At 33.6% G+C, this 23,905-nt stretch overlaps 2 protein-coding genes across 2 annotated transcripts in view; one reads left to right on the top strand and one right to left on the bottom strand.

The window, feature by feature from the left end:
• Positions 1-23,905, bottom strand: part of GTF2E2 (general transcription factor IIE subunit 2) — a 41,482-nt gene that overhangs the window by 5,478 nt on the left and 12,099 nt on the right. Inside the window, exons 3-6 of the mRNA XM_081940150.1 lie at positions 12,387-12,478; positions 11,304-11,411; positions 10,223-10,405; positions 7,316-7,409 (exon numbers count right to left, since the gene is read on the bottom strand). Of these exons, the coding sequence (XP_081796276.1) occupies positions 7,316-7,409; positions 10,223-10,405; positions 11,304-11,411; positions 12,387-12,478 (477 nt within the window). The remainder of the gene's footprint in view (positions 1-7,315; positions 7,410-10,222; positions 10,406-11,303; positions 11,412-12,386; positions 12,479-23,905) is intronic.
• On the top strand, positions 14,781-23,020 carry SMIM18 (small integral membrane protein 18). Its single transcript, XM_081940152.1, has 2 exons — positions 14,781-14,903; positions 22,429-23,020. The coding sequence occupies exon 2, from the start codon at positions 22,456-22,458 to the stop codon at positions 22,747-22,749; it is 294 nt and encodes a 97-aa protein (XP_081796278.1). The 5' UTR covers positions 14,781-14,903; positions 22,429-22,455; the 3' UTR covers positions 22,750-23,020.

Here is a 23,905-nt window from a genome sequence, read left to right as displayed (position 1 = left end):
GCCAAAGCCTTCTGGGAGTGGTGGAAATAACTGGTCGGGTGGGGTAGAGGTCTAGCCTTCCAGGAGACTGGTGGAAAGGGGGAAAGGCCCATATACTGGTGTGCTTAGCCAGCTGAGGCCTCCCAACCTACAATGGAGAAAACCTGGTACTTTGGCTTGAGGAATGTGGGAGTTATTTCATGGTAGTAAACTCAGACGCTCTGCCAAGCACCCACATTTTTGTCATATGACTACAGAACACTGCAATATTCAGAACTTTGAGAGTGAATCATATGTCCTTTCATTCATCACCATCATAATTTCAAACAATCATTGAACAAATGGTTATAAGTCAAGGACTACCTGTAAAAACATCTGCTATTTCTCAGTTGAAAAACATCCTATGATTGATACATTGGTTTTGATTTATTTATTTATTTTGGTGGATTGTATTTTCATCCTACCATTCTTTTATGATAACAACAACAACAACTTTATATGGGTTTGGGAATTTATTTCACAATACTTCAGGTTTTTTTTTTAACTTCTAATTATCAATGCATCCTTTGATATATTTGTGAACATTACTTCAGTGTATTTAGATTATTAATATTAAACAGCCATTGCACTTGACAGTTTTAATATGGTTGGCAACTACTGCCATTAATATCTCATCCTACTGTTTCTCCTTAACATCAAAAGAAAATATAACATCTTTGATGCTTTCTGATCCCCAATGGCAACATTATGCAGCAAATCCAGAGAACCCTGAATACAATGACCTCACCAAACTGGAAAAATTGGCCGTCGGTAGCCACATGTTTGCTACATCACTTCTTTTGGATCCAAAGTATAAAAGATTCATTGTACTATATTCAAGTTTTTAAAATTGCATTATAATACAAAGTGACTTTGAAATAACTCCCAAATTCCTCAAGCCAAACATTTTGCCTCTTGATCACAGAAAATAAAGAGGGCAAGAGCAGCAAAAGTCAGATAAACTGCAGGCAACCTGCCTCCATATATCTTTTCAAGTGCTTTCCTGGAATGCCTTTATCAAGGCTGTGGCTGGTACAATTTCATTTCCCTTCATTCCTTACTGATTAAGTCAGACAGAATCTGTCAATGGGCCTTGTTCACAAGCCATAAATAAAATGTAAAGTATAAATTCAGGAAGTCCTTTCAAGTATTTCTACCTATGCAAAGATTTGTTTTGGTGTACTGAATTTGGGCAGCCTGGTGCAAGCAAAAGCAATAATCCGTAACATTCTTCCTTTCATATTTGTTTTACAGAGCTCTGCTCAATACACTGAGTGCCAGCTCTTGGATATTTCTTCCTCAAGTCGTGAAAATTCTACTACTTCAGACTTCAAAACTTCTTAGGACCAAAAGCAATCTATTGAAAATATTATATTGTATCTTGATTTTAAAAGCAAATCCTGGTGTTAACATGTATTTTATGAGTACAGAGAAAACCAATTGAGTGTCCAATGTCCCCAAGCAAGTGAGCCCTGGTGCTACAGCTGGCAAAACATAGTCTCTGTATCAAGAAAGATGAGGTGCCCAAGGGAGCTGCCATACAAGGGCTTCCATTGATCCCATCAATCATCCGGCTCAAAAATCCATCCTCACTACACAGAATGTGTTCTTTTTCATCCTTGCACATTTCTTGTACATTCTAACGGTTTCATATATACTGTGAGTATGCAAATCCACATTTATAAAATAGAAATGTTGCAAAGAAAGCGTACTTTAAATAATAGTTACAATGGCACTATATAAAAAGTATAGTGCTTGAATAGTCTCTGTAGAAAAATTAATTATTGCATTGTCCCCTCATAATTGGGAAAAACTAAAGCAGCTGGTGGCCCTTAATTACTATGGTAATTCTACTAAAACACAGATAGTAGAGGAAGCATAATACTTGAAAACCAACTCAAACATGCAAAACAAAGGTGAATATAAGCAATTTAAATAATTCTGTTCTATTGACTCAAAATGGTACTTTAATGAGGTATAAACTGTGCATTTCACTGAAATGAAACATCAAACACAGAACGTAGAATTACAGGGTTGGAAGGGATCCTGGAGGTTTTTTAATTCAACCCCCTACTCAAGTAGGAGACTCTATCCATAATATCCTAACATCCAGAACATTACAATGGCTCTGATCTTCCATACCACCATTATGGAATAAGCAAGATGTAAAAGCCTCAGTAAAAAGTCTACAATATTTAACTCTAAAGTCAAAACATTAGCAACTTCAGGTTGTTCTCAACTTACCCAATTAAGCATTTTGATTAAGCCAAACTATACTGAATGCTTTGAGGCCAGAGGTAGCCCAATAAAATCTTGTTTGCTACATATTCTTTCCTATATATTTTCAACTATATCACATTTATTCAAGCATTTTTCCCTCTAAAACCTTCCCACAGTACTTGGCTGATTAACCCTAATTGCAGGAAAAAAAGCTTTGGCCCAGAAACCTCAAGTTTATGTTTCCAGAAGGAGGGTAAAAGATTCCATGACAGTTCTTTAACTACTGAAGTAAAAACAACAAAACCCTACAACTGGATATTTATAATAGCTTTAAATCAATTTTTAAAAGAGAGAAAAATGCATATAATAGGAAGTAGCCCAATTCTGAAATGAGTGTACCTGCTACCTGACCTGATCATGAGCATTTCAAAGAGGGAGCAGAGAATCAGATTTTCTTTTAAGTGATTTAAATTTGTGTCTAGTAACTAACAAAGTTCAGGATTATCAGAGTCCCACTTGTTTCCAGAAAAAGGAGACTGTTAAATTAAGTAAAAGAAAGAGTCGCTCAATGATTCTTTACAGTGCCCAGCTTTATAACCTTCATTTTCCTAAATTAGCTAAGAAAGGAAGAAGGATATTTCATTCAGTTACTTATTTGTCAATTGCTGAAAAAGGGATTCCCTGAAACATATTTTTTCCAAAGGGAAAAAATAGATACTGTATAATCAAGTATTCAGTCTCTTGCTTATGTGAATGTTCACCTTCATATTTTTAACTTCCTCCTATATCCCAACATTATCTTATCAAGTTTTTGTGCAAAGTTTCAAACATATTAATAAAAAAGCTACATATGAAGTTAGTGTAAGACTCGCTCTCCCCAGGCATTGCACACTGCAGTGGAAAAGTGATGATAATTAATCAGTATTGATACTGATAATTAATCAGTATCTCTAAGTGTAGAGAGATATTGTGGACTGCTGAAGCGGCAACAGAACGATGAATGTTTGTACCATTTTTCTCTCCAGTGATTCCTTATCTATTTCTAAGCATTTCTAAATATTGTGATTTAAGGTAAAGAAATAAAAACAAAGAAATGATGCTCCAACCAATTCTTAGAATATAAAAATGAATGGTAGTTAAAATCCAGTGTTTGTTTAGATAGGGAGATATGGGATGACCTGATGTTAGGGACTGCCTTAGAGGTGCTGGAGGAGGTTGTGGGTAACAAGAGTGGTCTTTTTGATATGCCGTGCATTCATATTATTTAAAATGTAGGCCAACTTTTATTGTTTTGATGTAGTGCATGTTTTGCATGTGATAAACTTTATTAGTGGTATGTGAATATATGCATTGATATTTTGACATCTGTGAAATCAGTGTTTTATTGTGCTTTTGAGAAGATACGCAAGATGGCATTTGCGGTATAGGCTGCACTTTTTGTGCTCAGCTTCTTAGCAAACTTACTTGTTTCTGAGCTTCATTTGCTAAAACAGAAAATAGATTCAAAAAGCAATATTGTACTTTGGAAATCAGATTGGGCCTCGGCCATGTTTTTTTAAAAAATACTTCTCTTTTAATCCCAAATTTGCCATTTAAAAGCCATTTTTAATAGGTAGCACTTATTCCATTACAGCCATTTTTAACAGCATCTATGACTTGTTCTCAAATTTCCCAAAATGTGCAATAATCCCCCCAAAAAATTACTTGAGTGCCTCTTTAACAGAGAGTCACATTTTCGGGCATATATAGGAGAGCTTTCTAGCACTTATTGTAAGACATGCACTGATTGATACAGAAAGAATGCCACCAGATGTACAAAAAGAAAAATTCACAAGGTAAGGTTTTCCTTCCCTTTTTTTGGCAAGCAAGACAAAATAAATGCCAAGATGGTAAAGTACTACACAAGATATATTTTGGGTTTTTTTTTTACATTCTAGAAGTATAGTGCTTCTTTTGGGCCAATTTGCAACTGGAACCAGGTTGCAAAACTACTATACAAAAAGTTAGGGGAACAGTTATGAGCCCAGTTGAGAGCTCCTTTGGATAGTCACCCATGTAATAAAATCCGTTTATTTATTAAACCAAACCAAAGTTCCTCAACATTTCTTGTGGCAAATAAGTCTCTCCTTTTCCTTTTTTGAACTTTGGGTTAGGGATAAAAATAATCCATGTAGAAACATTTCTGAGAAATGTTCCATCTTTCACATCAATAACATTCACATGCCAAGGAAGAAAAAAGGGAGATTCTACGGCTAGCATGAGAAGGGATGAAGAGAGTCATTTGACTCTGCCAGGAAACAAATCTAAAAACTGAAATGAAGTGTAATATAGAAGAATCATTATTAGGAGGCAAAAGAGAGAAGGATCTGGAGAAATAAATGAAATAAATATAAGAGTAATAGCATTATCCTTGTCTTTCCCAGACCCTGGAATTTACAGTTAAGCTTTGTTATCACCAGTGCTCAAATCATATCAGTTCTTACAAGCAATCCTGCATTTAGCACAACTTTCTGCAGAAACAACTTATACACATACAGCAGTAAGCACCTATGTCCTTACTTTCTGCTAAGAACACCAAAGCGTCATCAGCAAGGGACAGAAAAGGCACAAAGATACAGATAACCCTTGGGTTATGAATGCAATTGGGACTGGAATTTCCATTGCTAAAGTGCAACATCATGTGGCCATATTGCTTAATGATGGTAATCCCAGTTGTCATCGTTTAGTAAAGACTGTGTAGTTGTCAAGTGAGGACCCTATATGAATGCAATGTAGGAAGAGGCATGAATCAGGAAGCGCTCCCTTATGCTGCTGAAAATTTCTCCAAGGCAAGCAGGTCAGCAGGCAAAAGCTTCTTATAGGACAAGAGTAATAAGTGAATGGCAAAGTGTTGTGGGCAGGTACTACATAGATGCAGGGACCGGTACAGGTGGGTAAGTGCCATAGATGAGGCTTACAGAATATGAGATCCCCACGCCACCTGAGGGATCCTCATGGGAAAAAGTGTGGGAGTGGGAGCAAGTTGCGGGGACAAAGTTGCAACCTCATTCTGGCTTTTCCATTGACCTTGAGTTCTATGGAAGCAAAGAGAAATTCTGTTTGCCTCTAAGGTATAGGGGAATGTTTTAGTCAAGAGCCTGTAATAAGATCTTTTATCTGTATACTAGTTAATAACTTCATTGGTCTTCTAAAACTATTGTCTGTGAACTTCACTATATCAGTGAAACCAGTTACTTTATAAATATTATATAGTGGAAACTGAACAGCAGATCCTTCACCCCTTGGATCTGTCCCAAATGTATAGTCTCCTTCTTTTATGCGAAATTTTTAATGGTGCTTTGAGTTTTTCTTATCTTTGCCAGACACTAATAGGCTATGGACCCCTTATCTGCCTCACATGCGGGACCACTGGGGAAGATATTAAAAGAAGTAATTCCCCAGGAAGATGGGTGGTAATAGCACTAATACCAACCCAGAAAGTGGAGTTAGTGTGTATAAACCCAGAGTTTCGGGGGAATGCATTCTGAGATCTTAAATCTCTTAGACCATGGGCTCAATCCTGCTGTTACATCCACTCTATGCATAATTAATTCTCCCTGTAACCATTTTCATAACGCAAAGAGTTCCAAAGAGTTCCAATGTTGTTTTTTTCTCTAACCTTCCCTTTTCTGAACAACCATACTTTCAAAATGTATTTGCCCTGCAGGTTTATAAAAAAGCACTTTGATACTGGCAGTTCTAATCTTCATGTTTTTCTTTATATCAAACCCACCTACAGATTTACAAATTGCATGCAAAAGTTTGGCCACTCCAGTCAAATTTTATGTGCATCTCTAAGCATGTGAACAAATTTCAGAAGGATGTTGAGTTTAATTCTGAACCATGCAAAAATTGTAACAGCTCTTCTTCTTTAGGGATTCATCATCAGAAATTGACTAAGAGAACTTAAAACTTCCCATGCAAAATTATTTACCTCATCTTCAAGATCTCTGCCTAGTCACATCAGCTCAGACTTAACAGTATGTATATATAAAATGACATTAGTGACTATTTAAAATATAAATTAACTAGAAAATATATTTTTATAAATCGCCATGAAAATATGACAATTTAGTAAATAAAAATAATGAAGTGCAAAATGTAAATACTAAAAGTCAAAACTAAAAGTCATACAGGCAACAGAGGACTTACAAGATAATACTGCCATCTAGAGATCAATTTAAGGACCTTCCTACCTTCACTGTGATATTTTTGGAGATCAAAGGAAGAAAATAAATAATCTAATCTAAATGCAGAACATTTGTTTAAAGAATTTGGGTGAAATCCAAGTTTCTTTTGAAGGGAAGGAAATAAATTATAATTCCTAGATCAAAACGTAGACATTTTAGAAAAGCAAGTAAAAGAATCAATCAAAGATCTATCAGTTTGACTTTGACAGTGATTTTAGAAACTAGTTTATCAAGAACACTGATGTACAAGTAGTCCTCAACTTACAGCAGTTTGTTTAGTGACCATTCGAAATTACAATGGCACTAAAAAAGTGATTCATACTTATGACCACTGCAGCACCGCAATAGTCACATGTTTTACATTTGGGTGGTTGACAACTGGTTCATATTTATGATGGTTGCTATGTCCTGGGATCATGTGATCCTCTTTTGCGACCTTCTGACAAGCAAAGTCAATGGGGAAGCCAGAATCACTTAACAACCATGTTACTAACTTAACAACTGCAGTGATTCACTTAACAAATGTGATAAGAAAAGTAACAAAATGAGGCAAAACTCACTTAACAAATTTCTAACCTAGCAACATACATTTTGGGCTCAATTATGGTTGTAAATTGAGAACTACCTGTACAACTCTGAATGTGGGAGGATAATGTAATACAACATCGCAACTCTCCAGAGTTTGAGGAAAAGTAGACTATTTAATAGCATATTCAAATTCAAGCTATGAAATGTTAAATGAACTCAGATACAACCAAAGAATATTTTTGGCATTTCAAACAATAAAATTACCACATTTAGCATTTATAATTATGACACAAATGCAAAGTTAAATGAAAAAAACCAACCTTCATCCACTGTAAATTGACAGCTTTTATCATTGTAGAATAGAATTTTCTTCTTATCAGGACGGGTAACAAAGATGATCTGGTCTCCTAAAGCCTGCCTCAAATATAAATACAGAATGGTAAGTGTATATCAACTGTAATTTCCAGAATGCCAAGTTTTTGTACAACTGTGTCTGCAAATAGAGGTATAAAAAATGTTCAGCAATCAAAGCCGATTTTAGAATCAGATTTCAGTGGAAACCTGCAATTGATTTGCTCCATGTATACAAGTAACAAATCTATCATTTGCAAGCATTTTATGGCAGATCGGATGAAAATACTGTATTCATAATTTTCTCCATTATATTTACAATTTTTGATTATTTCAGGGCTGTCAAACTCCCAGCCCAAGGGCCAGATGCAACATGTGCTGGCTACACCCATGCCTGGTTTAGCAAAGGGGAAAATAGTCCCAATACATCAGGCCACCGTGACGATGTGTGTTTGACACCCCTGGTTTATTTATTAGATTTCTATCCCACTCAAGATGATATATCTTATATTTCTTCCTCTCACTTATTTTCTCTCTATAAGGAAGACTGATCCAAAGCCATCCAATTAGATCCATGGCTGGGCTAGAACCTGGGCCTTTCCACCACTGAAGGACAGATTAGCAAATTAGGAAAAAGTAACTATTAAAGTAACTTACTGTTTGCTTTGGGTTTTGAAAACTTATTATGTGACATAGTTTTGCCATTATCTCTAGAAGAATAGATAATAGATATCAAGTTTATTATCAAAGATTGGCTCCAGGAGGAGATAATTCTTCTCTTGCTATACTGGACAAAGAAAGAATAATTAACTGCCTTGACAGTTACCCTTTGAGTATGTGCAATAGCTTCATGTGGCTTTACGAAACTGTGCCACAGGGGAACAACTAATTTAGAAATATGTTTTTAAAAATTAAGTAAAAATTTATTCTCATAAACTTTTATGTAATATGGTTTCTATTATGTAAATCAGTCAATGCTCTCTCAATGCCATATAGCCTACAGTGAGCAAATATGAACAAAAATACAATTCAATGCCTGTCATTTTGTGGAAGAATGTGTTATCCTAAGCTTTTGGCTTTAATCAAAAATAATAATGCATCTTAGATGTGGAAAGCCAAAATTCAGAATCCTTTGCAGCCACTAGGAGGAACTTGTCAACTGTAGAAATCCTAAGGAATTACTGTCAGCATCAGTTTTCCATTTGCTACATTTAAGCTGTACTGCTGTAATTGTTTGAACGTAAATTTCACTGAATTAAATACATCTTTTGACAAGATGTACAGTATATAACTCAGCAGTGTAACACTGATTTGATAACAGGATAATGGCAATAGCTGCAATTTTAATCATCTCCATTTTAATGCAATTTTTCTATTTTTAAATGTCTTTTTTATATGTGTTCTTTTTAGTGACTACTGTATGCTGGCCAAAGACACTTCTCATGAGATATTCGGCAGCTGCATAAATTTCTTTCAGCATTTCTTCTGTATTGCCAGTTTTTTACAGAACCTGAAAAGGCTCCAAATACTTCACCCCCGATTAGAAAAATAGGATCAACACTATAAGCAACTTCTATTTTCTGACATCAATTATGAAATAACATGCAAACCAAGCAAAGAATAATTAAGAAAGGAACCTGCCTGATATGAATAGCCAGAAATGGCTTACTTAATATTAATCATTGGCTTTGAGGCCAATGCTACGTCAGCTATTATGATACATTTTCTCAGGTGTGACAAGGGTTTGTAAGATAGGTTTATAATTCTTAAATCCCTTTTGGATAGTGTTATTACTTCATTTATGAATACACATATGTGTGAGAGAGAGAAAGAGAGAGACAGACAGACAGAGAGAGACAGAGAAAAAAAGAATGTATGTATATGTGTGTATATGTATAATTATTTGTATTTTAAACTGATACAAACAGCAATAGCACTTAGACTTATATACCACTTTACAGTGCTCTACAGCCCCCTCTAAGCAGTTTATAGAGTCAACATATTGACCCCAACAATATGAGACCTTGGAAGGATGGAAGGCTGAGTCCACCTTGAACCGCTCAGAATTGAACTCCTGGAGTGAGCAGTGAGTTAGCCATGCAATATGCATTCTAACCACTGCGCCACTACAAAATATATTAAACTATGCAAATACATATATCTATATTCATGGGCTTTTTTAAAAAATACAGATTAGTGGCATGGTGGCCTAGTGGTGAAGATGCTCATCTCCCACTTGGAAGGTTGAGAATTCAATCCTAGGTAACAGCAGATATTTCTCTCCTCTAGGGCGCAAAGAAAAAATATCTGCTGCGAACTCCATGTGGCGCCAGGAAGGGCATCCAACCAGTAAACGCTCAGCTCCATTCAGTTGCCCTGATTCTACCCTGAATTAAGAGATTACAATGTCGTAAAAAGGGAGGTTTTTTATTTGCATTTTATACTGATATTCCAACTTTATATTATTCAGATTGGTAATTTTAATTTCCTCTTATTGTATATGTGTAACCTGAGGAAGCCATTTAGGATATTCTGATTTAATATTGTCCTTTAGATATGTTTGGGGTCTATATGTATTTTTCTTAACTATCCTGATATTGTTAATTTAGTTTTCGACATTTTGAACGTTTTAACATCCATTTTCTTGTGCTGGTTAATGATCATAATAATAAAGAAATACATTCAAAGAAATTAAAAAACCTATTTTTTCCAGATTCAGAAGCTGCCAAATTGTTCAAGAAGAGACCTATGAATTTGCCACCAGGATTTTAAAAAAGAAAAATTGCTCTACATTATAATTGAAAGAGATGTTACTAATCCAAATGCCTTGTAACCAGTTAACAAACTTGAAAGATGCAATGATAAGTATTGCTTACCTTAATAGCTTTTTGTGCATTAGGAAGACCTTCCTCAATATCTTCCAAAAGTATTCCTCCTAATCCTCGTTGATCATGCTTATCCAAAAGCCTCAACAGCGCCTTTTTATCTTTTAAGTTATACTTAGGCTTGAAGGCATATTTCCCATCTATAACTTCTATTTTAGGATTGCTGACAAGGGCCTATAATGAAAACAAAACAAAAAAGAACTCAGCTGATAGGACATAGCATACATGGACTTCGTAAAATTAACAATGTTTGAATTGTGTGTGCTACTGTTTATCACAGTATTTACAGAAAACTGAATAATTTTGAGAAATTAACAACAAAAAAGAATCTGCCTAGGGCATGTCTATATCAATCACCTCTGATCTGGTCTCCTTAGAATAGCATATTTTGCTGTATGTGTGTCTCATGAATGACTTAGTCAGTCAATCACTCTCAATGTAGGGGTGAGTAGTACTGATATACTTTAAACAGGGCTATTTTCATATTGGACTTTGTTATTAGATGTATTAATTTAACTTAGATATTTTTTAAATGTATGTGAAAATAAAATACTGAATTTTAATTGTAAAAAGCATAAAATATTTTACATTTGAAAACATAACCATACAAAAACATCTGAGAATACGAAGTGTGTGTCTGCGTATACATATATTTGTGTGTGTGTGTGTGTATGTGTATGGATGGATGGATGGACAGACAGACAGGGACACATACAATGATCTTTACTATTTGTTTATACAATTTCAACAATAAAAATAATTCAGATATAATATCATACAAATGAAAGTTTATAAAGTTTATATTCCTTGACAAATCTTGTAATGTATTTTCTTCATGTAATTCATTGACACTATATACAGTATGCTTAAAAAACAATTTTTAGGGCAAATTAACCTTAAAGTTAATAACATAGAAACTGTATAACCAGAAAGCAATAACTTATATTTGTACATCTGCTTTCATTGCCAGTTTTGGGCATGAGAGTTGATAACAGTTTCTTATTATTAAATTATTATTTATTTGATCATCATATTTATTTAAATTAGTACCCTGAATAACTACTTTTGTTACCTCGCTCATTAACCACTGTTTCTGCTTCAGTCCAATGTCTAAGTGCTGTGTTTCATCTAATATTTCTTCTAGAGTTAATGGATGGGTATCACCACGTTGATGTCGTGTCTAACAAAAAAAAAATGATTTTATTATCTTTCAAAACTATAAGATTAGTTACATTAGAAGCTGACAAAATATGTGCAAAAGTAATCTTGCTTAAATAGCTCAAGGATCTGCTTCAATTTCAAAAGTTACTTTTTAAATTCTGCCTGTGCTGCATTTTCAGTATTAACCAGATATTGAAAATGATGTGAACTACCTAAATAAATTACAACAGTATTAGAGCAATGTTGTATTACTAGACAACAGACCACAAATCAGTTCAAAAGGACTTTATCACAAGTAGCTTTTATCCCATCCAACTTGTACCAGGATGTTTTCACTCTGGGTAAAGTAAGAGAGGCTTCTTGGCATAAATGAGTTTGAACAATACTACTGAATCACATTTTTAGGAAGTCTATTCAATTTATATGTCATCATGCCAAACAATTCAGACATGGCTTTCTTTCTACACTTTGCAGGACTGCATCATATAACATCACTCTATTCATCTTCAGCACATGCCCACATTACCAAAGGAAGATTAACCCTGGGCAAACATGCTCCTCACAGCAATCCCATTCAGCCTTTTGTGAGTTTGAAGCTCATGAATAAAGGGGGATTATCCAAATAATTATTAACAAAAAACCCAATCCCAAAACTATGCATAGTACTGCATTACATTTATTTGCAATAAATAAAGAGACCACAGGGTATATTGTAAATGCTGTGCTTACCTAAAATGCACAATTTTTAGTTAATTATAAATAATAAATGTACTCCGTTCTAAAATAAAAAATATCAAATCCCAATCTCAGTGTTCATTGGCTTAATCCAACAATAGTTCATCTGGGAGAACAATATATTGCCCCAATTAGCAAGCACAGGTCTGAAATTCTTTTTGTACCTATTTTTTGTGTCATCACACAATATTTAAATATTGTAGCTGAAATATGATAATCATAAAAGGTGCACATAGTAAACTTGGCAGCAAAATTATACCTTCATATAGTTCACTATCTTTGCAAGCACTCCAAACTTGTAGCCAGAGCCTCCAGAAAGAGCTTTCAAATTAAAAGTTCCATTGCTGTGGTCTATAAAAGAAAAGAAAATGGTAGGTCAGGCGTAGTGAAATACAGGTATATACTTATGTAACCAAATCCATGAAAATATTGACCAATATACTTTATTAGGCTATTAATAAAATTGGGAATTTTTAAAATAAATTTACTAGAATTCTATTGAATCCGAAAAAAAATGGAGAAACCAGAATTTCTTAAAGCACAATTCATTTTCAAATTCATTTTAAAGCACAAGACATTTTCAAGTCAACAAATTATCGGTAAACATGCTACTCTAAAAAAATATATAAATCTACAAATTATGCTATACATCTCTTGGTCCAGTCTTAAAGCAGCAAAACTATTCATTCAAAAAACAAATTAATGCACTTTAATTAAAATTAATATCCTAAAAAATAGACTCAATTAAAAAGAATCACAATAGATCTGACTCATACACAGACAGCTGAAAATCTATATAATAATAATTGAGGGTTTTTTTAAACTTTCTTAAAACAGAATTACAAAATAACTTTATATGAAAACTGTTTCTCGATTTATACTGAATTACAAGAATGTATATTTTTCTTCTTATAGGAAACTGCTATCAGGACAACTCAGAATTTAAATCAATTGGTTGATCATAAAAAAATACGGGAAGCAATTTATGAAAGTTACATTTGGAAAAAAAAATCGGTGTCCAGGAAAACATCTATGTTTGGTGTCCCCCAAAGAAATCCACTCTGTCTCTTTCCCTCTCTCTTCCTCCCTCCCTCCAAGCTTACATATTACAATTTTAAAAAAATGAGGGGATATAGAAGAAACTTACAAAATGGAAAAGAGGTTTCTGGAAAATGTGTACAGTGTACACTATCGTGGGTGGTTCCAGGTTACTTAAGCTGGAAGTAGCTCATACTATATCTTCCTGTTTCTTAGCCTGAAAAAGAACTGCAAACATAGCACAGCTATATTTGCATCCCATCATGGTGAGATGATCCAGAAGGATGTTGTGTTTTGAAGTACTGAAAACTTCCCTGAAGAAAAGGAATATGTTCAAAACTGCCTCAATGGTTTTTGGGTTAAAACAGTTGCAATCAAATAAAAATACAAAGGATTCTAAGTAATCCATATTGTTCCAAGAAAAGCACAGAGTCTAGACAATGGGAAGAGAACATTTAAAAAGCTTTGGGTAGATTAGGATTTTAAGTATTATATTAAAAAACCATTTCTGGAAAAAATGATGGTCAACAGGAAGAAAATGGAAATGATCATAATTTTACATTTGTTTACTTTATATTGGCTTCATTTTAGTTCCAGATGAAATGATGTATTGAATCAAAATAAATTGCAGTACTTAATTGACTAGCTAAAACTTGAAAAAATTAAACAGGGTATTAGCCTGGTTGGTACTGGGATGGAAGATCATGAGGAAATTCCAGATTTATAAACTAAACAATAAAACTAGAAAAAAAAATCTTAGAAGGTGGTAATAGCCTATCACTCCCATACCATAGACAAGAATTTGTAAATGTATTACATGTCTTGTTATATTCTCTTAAATTCATTTTATGAGGTAATTTTGAGATTTCTTTCATAGTTTTAACAAATAAGAAATCCAATTTATTTGCTTGGTCACGAAAATCCACTGAAAATAATTTTAAATACCTGGAAATATCAAAATATATCTTTTTTTTCAACTGTGTTTAATAGTATTTTATTATATGACTTTTGCATATATATTGTTGTGCTTGTCATTTTTTGTCAGTTATGCTGAGCTACTAAAAAGCAGTTTACAAATTTAGTAATATATAAGCCTGAACAAAATGTTTAAACATGCTGTGTTTTTTTACAACTATTATCTGATTAAATGGCAAACTAGAATTACAGAGTAGGCCTGAAGACAATGGGAAATGGGAAATGAAATCTTATTAAGCCAATTCAGAAATCACTACTTTAATTTCACATATTTCAATAGCTTATATCATAAAGTGAAAGACAAAGAATAATGGTAAGTAATAAGGTATCTTTATAGTTAAAATATATGAATGTTTGTGTTCCAATATGCATATATGTAATTCTCCTCTATTAAGCTCTTGACTTTACATGTGTATGTTTCACACCAGCTTAATCTGCTATTAGAAAAAAACCCTGAATAAATTAAAACAATAAATATCAAAGCAAACTAAAGCAAAATAGAGCACATTGTTTAAAATATATTTCATTGTTAAATAAGCTTTTAAAGAGGTTAAGAAAGTAGGTAGAATGTAATCTGGTATTTTATATATTTCAGTTTTATGAATGATTTCCTCGTTGGGTAAGGGTCTAATGCAAATAAGCATAAAGGAAGCTGTCAGCTGCATTCTGCTTCAGCCAATAGTAGCAAAGCTCCATCTTAGCTGTACCAGAAGCTGTATTAAACAGCAGATCAGCACAGTTCCAGCATCTTTTCAGAAAAGAGGTACGTCTATATTTTTTTTGAAGAATTAATGTCTTAAAATTATGTTCTTCTTTGCAAAAAATGAATACCTTTCAGAAAATCAGAATATGTAAGACCCCTTATTGATGCATTTTTAAATTATAGTTGCTTTTGATTCTGACGCTTATGAACATGGTGGTTAAATGCAGAGGTGCTTGTCTTGTGATAATAGAGAATCTTGCCATCTGTGCATTTATGAAGAATTGATGACCATCCATTTTTAAAAGAGACTAACCTACCCAGTAATTGTAAACTAGATCTGACGTTGTGTTTCCTAATATTAATTTCATTTTGGAAGGTAAAATTTAATAAACAGGACAGTGTATTTTTAAATGCTAGCAAGATTTTTATTTTTTTCCAAATTTATACAATCACTAAATTGCAAAACCTTATTAGCCAAGCAGTAAACTGATCTCTTCATCTAGCCGTGCCATCTGGCCATTGTATCAGTAAGTTGTTAACATGGGCATCGCTTTAAAGAAATTAATTGGGTTTGTAACCATTTAATAAATAAACTTCCGCAAACTTAATTCCATCTGAACTAGCCACTGGTATTTATATATGTAATTTATTATATATACAAGTAATTTATTTTATATCAGCTGATAATAGTGCAATGTTATGTATTTCAGATATAAAACAGAAGGTTAGTGAGGCTTGCCCCCTCCCCACATATATTCAAATGATTTAAGATTGCAACCAAATTTACAGAAATTCCTGGATTTTATTCAAAGCTTTCTTCTAAGAATTCTAATAAGGATTATTTAAAGCAATCCAGGGAACTTCATAAATAGCCTATTTTTATTCTTTGTATAACCAAATAAAATTTCATTCTTATATAACCAGTCAGTAAATAGTACATATTTTATTTTAAACCATATGTTTAGCTAGCATTCAGCTGCATATATTAATTCTACTGAAATTTCTTTTTTTATATATAAGATTTTTTTATTTTTGAATAAACACAGACAAACAAAACAGAAAAAACACCACAAAACCATCTTCCATTACAAATTGTAGGAAGTGTGTCAATTGGTTACAAAAAACTTTTGTGCATCCCTTCCACAATCATCACCTAAAATTCATATCAAGTTATATATTTTAAATCAAATATATTTATATATATATATTACTATCAACGTACCTCAACCTTCATTTGACTATAATTGTTTTTACCTCCTTTTATATAAAATATTCCAAAATTTAAAGAAAAACCACATAATGACATTCCAATGTTAACTATTTCCATTATCATCCGGTAACATTACATCCTTAGGACATGTTCTAAATAAAAAAATGATTATATTTAATAACAAAGTTTCTAGACCTCCTTTCTTAATCATTGTTTACAATTTATATCCAATTTCCTTTTATCAAACCAGTACATATATAGACATTATTTTAAACTAAATTTGACTAAATTTTTTATTATAAGTTTTCATACATAACAGAATTTCTAAACTTCCCTTCGTAGTCACCATTTATATCAAATTTCCTCTTATCAAACCAATACATATGTATACATTGTTGTCATTATCAATTATTTATCTAACTATATCCATTATCACTTCATTTTTTACATAATGCTCTAAATTTAACTAAATTTGACTAATTTTTTATTATCAGCTTTCATATATCAACCTGTGTCTTTCCAGTAATAGTGCAGTCTTACGTCTTTTGCCATTTGTGGGATTAGTCTTCTGGTTGTTTCCTTAATAAGATTTGTATGGACTTCTCTTCGCAACTTGTTGCTTGTTGCATATCTTATATAATCTCGAAATCCCCCATCTGCTTCTTTAATCAGCTTATCTTTGGTTATCAATAGTGCTTCTGACAAAATTTCTCTCCTTAGATCCATCAATTCTTCTCTTTTTTCTTATTCTATACCTTGAAATCTGGGGTAGAGCTCCTGTCCATCTATCTCCCTTTTCCATATTCCACTCTTTCCATTTCCAAGCACGCTCAATTCACTGTTGGTATCAACAATTATCTTGTCTCTTTGTTCATTTTTCCCTTCAGTTTTTAGGACTCTAACCTCCACTTTTTCCATTTGATGAACATCTTCAATTTTTCCATCAAATTTTACTGTTTTACAATCTATATTTTCCAATCTCTTCTCAATTTTCTCTGTTACTTCTAATAATTTTTGAATTTCAAACATAATCTTTTGCAATGTTAAGGTTTCTTTTTGATGTTGTGCCATTCTTCCAACTGGTAAACACTGCCACTCTAGGATTCAAAACTTTTTATTAGATGTGACGCAAGTTCATTTATAATCTTTCAAAACAAGGCTTTGTTTTCACTTCTCTCCAGCTGCCAATGAACCTCCCAAAGAGCACCTGTATCAACAACCCATGCTCTTCTCCTTATCACTCTCTATAAACAAGCTGAAGAACCTTGAAGTGCAAAGTCAAAATGATCAAAGCAAAAAAAGAAAGGGCAATGTTTCCAAGACTCAAGCCTCCAGCCTCCAAGTGGCAGTGTTACTTCCTTTGCCTCTGATATTACAACCCTCTTTGAATTCCTTTTATATCTTCTTTATATTCCAGGCTTAAGAGAAACAAAATTCTCAAGTGAAGCAAAATAGAAAAAAAAACCATCCAAACCAGTATTATAAAAATAAAGAAAAAGATTTTAATCCATAGGCAAAAAAAAGTAGAAGAAAAACTAATCAGTTCACTTTAACAAATAGGAAATATTTGCAAAAATTCCATCCATAAAAGAAAAGTTAAAAAAGATAACACACTGTCCAATGTAGCTTAATTTCGCCGCTAATTTTCTTCTGTTTTCAAATTTAATTTAGCTTTAACTTTTGGGGGGGGGGGGGCAGTCTCTTTTATAACAATAAGATTTCCTCACCAGATGGACACACTTTCTCTTTCCGCTTTCCTCCTGTTGCAGAGCTGTCCTAACTTCAGCAGCTTTTGGCTGCGCTTCTGTCTCCGACAAGAAGAGATTCTCTTGGATCAATCAGGGACTTTGTGGTGTCCCTGAGACATCTCTTCGGGATGTTTTAGGACCAAAAGGAACATCCAGCAGCAAAAGTATTGACTGTTGTGTCGTTGCGACGTCAGCTCCTTTCTCCTCAATTCTACTGAAATTTCTAATTCTGATAGAACATGGTTTGTTTCAAAAAATTTAACTCCCAGTACAAAAATTACCATCATGGATATAGAAATATATATTATATATTTAATTTAGAATAGGACAGAAATCCATTTATTTATAGTTAAATAAGGTTTAGGTTTATTGGACTTATATGCCGCCCTTCTCCCAAAGGACTCAGGGCAGCCTACAGCATAAAAATACATATTACAAAAGTTAAAAGAAACATTAAATAGAATATCAAAAAAAACCCAATAGACATTTACAATGAGATTTAGAAATGAAATGAAATTAATAATTTATTTTATTCAGGCCAGGCCGGCTTGCATAAGCGTAAGTGACCCTGAATATAAACTTTAGCCTGAGATTCTATAATACGCCTCACTTTATCAAAGTAAGATTTAAAATAAAAATGAGTAATGAATATCCTTATGAAAAACTGCCTAGCTATTTTTGAAGTCAGAAATATTGTATTTCCTCCTTAAATATTGAGTTCTAAAAATTCTGAAATGTGTTGTCTTTTAATTTTTTCCCACTTGTAGAGCTTAATATTGCAATTAACAGTAAAATTATATTACCAGAAAATATTTGTGTCAAACAATTGCACACTGTCAAAAACTAATATACTCTACCTTTTCAACCCAAATTAAATTTCAATATTCAGGGATCTGTTTCCCAGAAAAACATTCAATATTAAAATGAAACAGACTGGTTTCTAATTAGACAAAATATGCCTTATTAGACAAAACAGCTGTTGCCAACATAAGAATACAGCTGTAGAAATCAACTTGATGGAGAGCTTACATTAGCTAACTTACACCTTTCTATATTCCATGACTCAAATCTTACTTTAAATATATTCTAAATATTTTGACACTTATCAATGTTGCTTCTAATAAATACAAACTATATCTGGAACATATGCAGTTGTTCTGTCGATTCTATAGTAAATTTACTGCAACTTTACTGTAAGGAAACTACTGGGCTAAATGGAATACATGGCTATCAATGCATATTACTGCTGCCAAAGAGGGAAAGAACCAGTTAGGGAGTTACAAGTAAACATACATGCTATTCCTGTGCTATAATTTTATAAGATTTGTATATATCCTTTATACCGTATATCCTTTATACTGTTATGTAGCAATTCTCTTGCTTTTTGCAGTTCAGATATTGTAGTTCATTAATTTTCAAATGGTTTGAATGGAATAATTCTTGAGTCCCCTTCAAATACTCCATTTGTTTAGAAATCTAATATATAGTTTTGGAAAATTAGTTTAGAATAAATTGGCTCTTGGTTTTACTCCAGAAGTGTATTTCCAATTATCTTTGACTAGTGATTAGTAATCAATGTGGAGTTGGGCTTCTTCCCAGGATAATATGAAGAACTATCTTTAATTCACAGCTTCTGTTGGTGTCATATAGAAACCTGATTCTCAGATAAATAAATCCATGAAATGTAGCATTGTAATGATTTCCCCCTGCCTGTTCTTTCTATTCAATCTGATTCAGAAGAAGCTCTGAACAAAGCCATTACTTTGGATTTGACATCCACAGGATTCTTCTATCACACTGAATCTAGTTTCTTTTTATTACAGATATAGAACTGTATTACTTACATTGTAAATTGCTATCTAGCTTGATCCAGATATTACACTAGTAGAGGATGAATCTACATCTAAGACAGTGGTTCTCAACCTATAGTCTGTGGATCCCTGGGGGGGTGGGCACAATGCAGATGCTCCAACACTGGAAGTTTTTAAGAAGAGATTGGGCAACCATTTGTCTGAAATGATATAGGATTTCCTGCTTCATCAGGGGTTTGGGACTAGAAGACTTCCAAAATCCCTCCCAACTCGGTTATTCTGTTCTGTTATTCTGCCATACAAGGTATTTAAAGAGGGTCCATGGTGAAGAAAAGGATGAAAATCACTGACCTAAGAAATTAACAAAGCTGCAACAGAAGCATTAAAATCTCTGTGTAGGATAACTTCTGACATACAATTTTGTCAGTCCCCAGTTGATGATTTTGTAACAGTTTAGCTGGAGTTCTTTACTTATCACTGCCTGGCAGACTGCCGTGATCATAAAACAAAGCTTTAGACATTTTCTAGCATTCTCTTTTGAAGGAATTAGCTTGACTCTTGAGAGAATAATGAATGGAATAGATGGTATCAGTTGGCAGACATAATTATTAAAGCCTTAGACCATCATGCAGTGCATGTATCCTATTTATCTCCCTGACCCAAATGGAGGAGATGCACAGCTATGGCTGGGAGACTTTCCCACCATCCTATTTATAAGTTTGCATAAACGTTAGAGCTACCCTATAAAGAGAATTATTGTCCTAGACCTAGACTGTAAAAACAATCTAAGACGTATCTAGAAATGGGATCTGCTCTAGAACATTCTTCCCGTAGGAAATTGCAAGTCTTGCCTAGTACAGTGATTGGAAATAATAAAAACTGGAAAGGAATCTACTTACATTACAAAGCAGTGTTTAGTTTCTTTCTGAAAATTTGAATTGTCTCTGAAAAACACTTCCATGGTCTGTAATTCAAATCTAAACTTTTTAGGAACGGGCAAATATCAACTTGTGATAGCTTTCTTTTTTCCCTCTGAAACAATTCCATGATCCTACATGGCTTTTCATTCTGCTGTGAGTGGGCATCTCCTTCCTCAGTGTTATTTTTTCTCAGAGCTTCTTATTGAAACGAAAAAGTGAAACAGCAGGGTAGGCGTGGTTAATAGGGCACTGAACCAGACTGTAATCTGGAATCCTTTTAATATAACTCATAAAGACCTCTCAATTATATTACACTCCTCAGGCACTTAAATGGACTGCTTAAAACTCTCTGCTGTCTTATAACAATGTGGCTGATATATATCAGAAGAGGTCATACTGGGTGAGACATCCTCTGGCTCCTGTAATTGGGAAATGACATTTGGAGAGCCAATGTTCACAGCATCATCTGGATGGCTGGGATCAGAATTATATATGAAAAGTAAAATACTGCTGGAAAAAGCATCTTTATTGAACTCTTCTATATACTTTCTTTCAAGTATAATAAATTAGAGGCTTGTATGTAGCTGTCAAAGGTTAATATGAATTGAGGAAGATTTGTCACTTCCACCCAGTTCTTTTCCCTGCTCTGTAGTAAAAGGAAATTGTTTCCCATAAATTACTGCTTTTAAAAATGGTTTTAAAGGTTTTCCAGGAACAGAGTAGAAAACCCTTTCTAGATTCAATTAAATTCTGCTTTCCCAGTTTCCCAGTTTCAGAGATAGATGTTTTACCATTTTACCTTTTCCATGCCTCTTTGCTGGTACCCACAACATCCCTGGCCTCTTCCCATATGCCTGTCCCTCCTGGTATTATGATGTTGCCAGCACTGAATTGAAAGGCACTGTTTCTGCAAGCCCAGCAACATAGCATCCTCTCAGTTATAGCAGCTTTAGAGCATTGCTGGCAAACTGAGATTTTTCAGAAAATCACCATACTGAACATTCAGCTTTATCAATGCCAAACACTTTGGCTTTATCAATAAAGATGAAACCAGAAATCAACAATACCGCAGCATTGGTAAGTCCATTTACATCAGCAAATGTCTTCAAATGCTTCTTAAAAAAACATTTTGAAAACAAGATACTGTAATGATTTATCTGGGAGTAATCCAAATAAATGTAATACATTTGTGTAGTCACATATACAACTATGCTGTGAGCTATAGATAATCACATTCTCAACTAGAACTGAATTGCAAATGATTATTCAGAATGAGCATGACTGGCATGCCAGTCAAACACTCCAAAATGAATGCAGGCAGCCGCTTGAAGGTTTTATGTTATTATAATGCTATTTGTAAAAAAGCAGAGATTGTTCATTATCTAGCTTTTCAGGCAAAAAACATTCTACTGGTATTTACTGCAACAGCATACTCCCAGCTTACTTGCTAAGTGAATCAGGAAACCGATGAGGATCTATGAAAAAATTGGCTTGGTGACCCTTTAGCACCACCCTTTTAAAAAGCAGGATTTTTGTTTTGCTGTTTATAATGGCTGTATTCTATTTGTTTATTCTTTGGAACCCTGCACTAGCAAAATTTGGTAACAAAACGTAACTTTCTCTCTCAAAGGAAGATGGTAAATTACTCTAATTTCCATCCCTAAAACTCCAAAAATTACTCAATATTGCCCCTTCAGGGGTTCTCATTGTCTTTCTGGTGATATACATGAAAACCTCCCAAGAAGGGAATTATGGCCTCTGACCCTGGGAAAATTGTCTACTTGTGTTTTATAAAGAAACATTTATGACATGCAGTAAACTAAAACTTTGTCAGTTTTAGTTTGTTAGTAAAGGAGAAAAGAACCCTAACTATTTATATATTTTAATTTATTGTAGAGAGAGAAACCAGAGGAATTTCCAAACATGGCAACTTTCAACATTAGCCGCTGGAATGAAACCACATCCCTCTATCAGTATCTTGGCTTTCAAGTGCAGAAAATTTACCCTTTCCATGACAACTGGAACACTGCCTGTTTTATCATCCTGGTCATATTTATATTTACTGTGATATGTTTGGTGGTACTAGCCTTTTTATATGAGCTGCTTGACTGTTGCTGTTGTGTTAAAAACAAAACCATGAAAGACTTAGAAAATGAACCCAATCCTGTTAGATCTATGATGAACAGCTTCAGAAAGCATGAAACGGAAGTGGTGTAGTGGTGGAATGATCTTCAGCATTGGAAACAAACAGATGTTCAACATTATATTGAAGCCTCTTGTATTTTAGGACCAAGCAATTCAGATCCTGTTTAGCCTTAAATATTGCTATTAGCAGTCCCTTTTTTTGCCAATGGGTAGAAACCTGAAAAGGTTACAAAATACTTGCTAATGGATAATGTCACTGTGTGGTGTGAAAACAGAGGGTTGTTTTGTTTTATAATGAACTGCTGTTGATTAGTACTAATTAAAAAAATTTCTGTTCATGTAATGAATTGCTTTTTGCTTTATTTAAAATGCAGTCAGAATAAATGGAAGCATATTAAGATATCACAGAATATAAAAGTATCATTTGCCATGCAATCAATTTGATTATATCCTTAATATATCAAAATAGTAATTTGGTACTCCATTACCTCAAACAAGAGACTATGCCAACACAAAGGGCTCAAAATAATCTTTTGCAAATCTGTTAAATATTAGATAAGTAAAATATATGGATTATTATTAGTTGTACATCAAAACACTTTTTCTCAGTACTTAGACACTTCCTAGTTTCTTAGCAATTATTTCCCCACAGTTAATTATATAATGATCATGTAAGCCCTACACAAGTACTGATAAAGTCAGCTAAGAAACAGAGCCAAAGGAAATGTTAATGCTTCCTTATCCAGTCCAGCTTTTCATTTTTAAGATTTAATCCAATATATTAAAAACATATAGCAAATAAGTCAGTAACCTTGTTCCCTTATTTTGATTTAAGCTGAATATTAAAAACATGGGACTGCATCAAAACAGCAGCTATACATCAAGTCCTCCGTGCCAAAATCTATGCTATACCGACTTTCAAAATTTGGCAGCAGTGCTTTTTCAATTTCAATCAGTAGAAATAATTCTTATCAAATCAGTTTAGGATTTTAATTCCTTGGCCACATTATTCTCTATCACCTCTACCACTTATGTTGCTTATTTTATCAGCCTCAAACAATAAGATCGTCAGTGTGAAGATTAAAAAAGGAAAAGAGAAAATAAGCAAGCACATTTATGCAACAAGAAGTGACAGAATAGCAAAGATTGTTTTTTATTATATAACAGTTATTTAATTTGTTTGTGCTACTACAAACATCAGCAGGACTTTTGACTCACTGTTCCTACA

This window comes from Natrix helvetica (assembly GCF_964273705.1).
Source record: "Natrix helvetica genome assembly, chromosome: 2".
Taxonomy (NCBI): Eukaryota; Metazoa; Chordata; class Lepidosauria; order Squamata; family Natricidae; genus Natrix; species Natrix helvetica.
Note: the sequence above shows the minus strand (reverse complement) of the source record. Positions and strands in the feature narration are given on the sequence as shown.

What these genes read in the sequence shown, in the direction of transcription:
- SMIM18 (XM_081940152.1), top strand. Translation starts at nt 22,456, where the DNA reads ATGGCAACTTTCAACATTAGCCGCTGGAATGAAACCACATCCCTCTAT.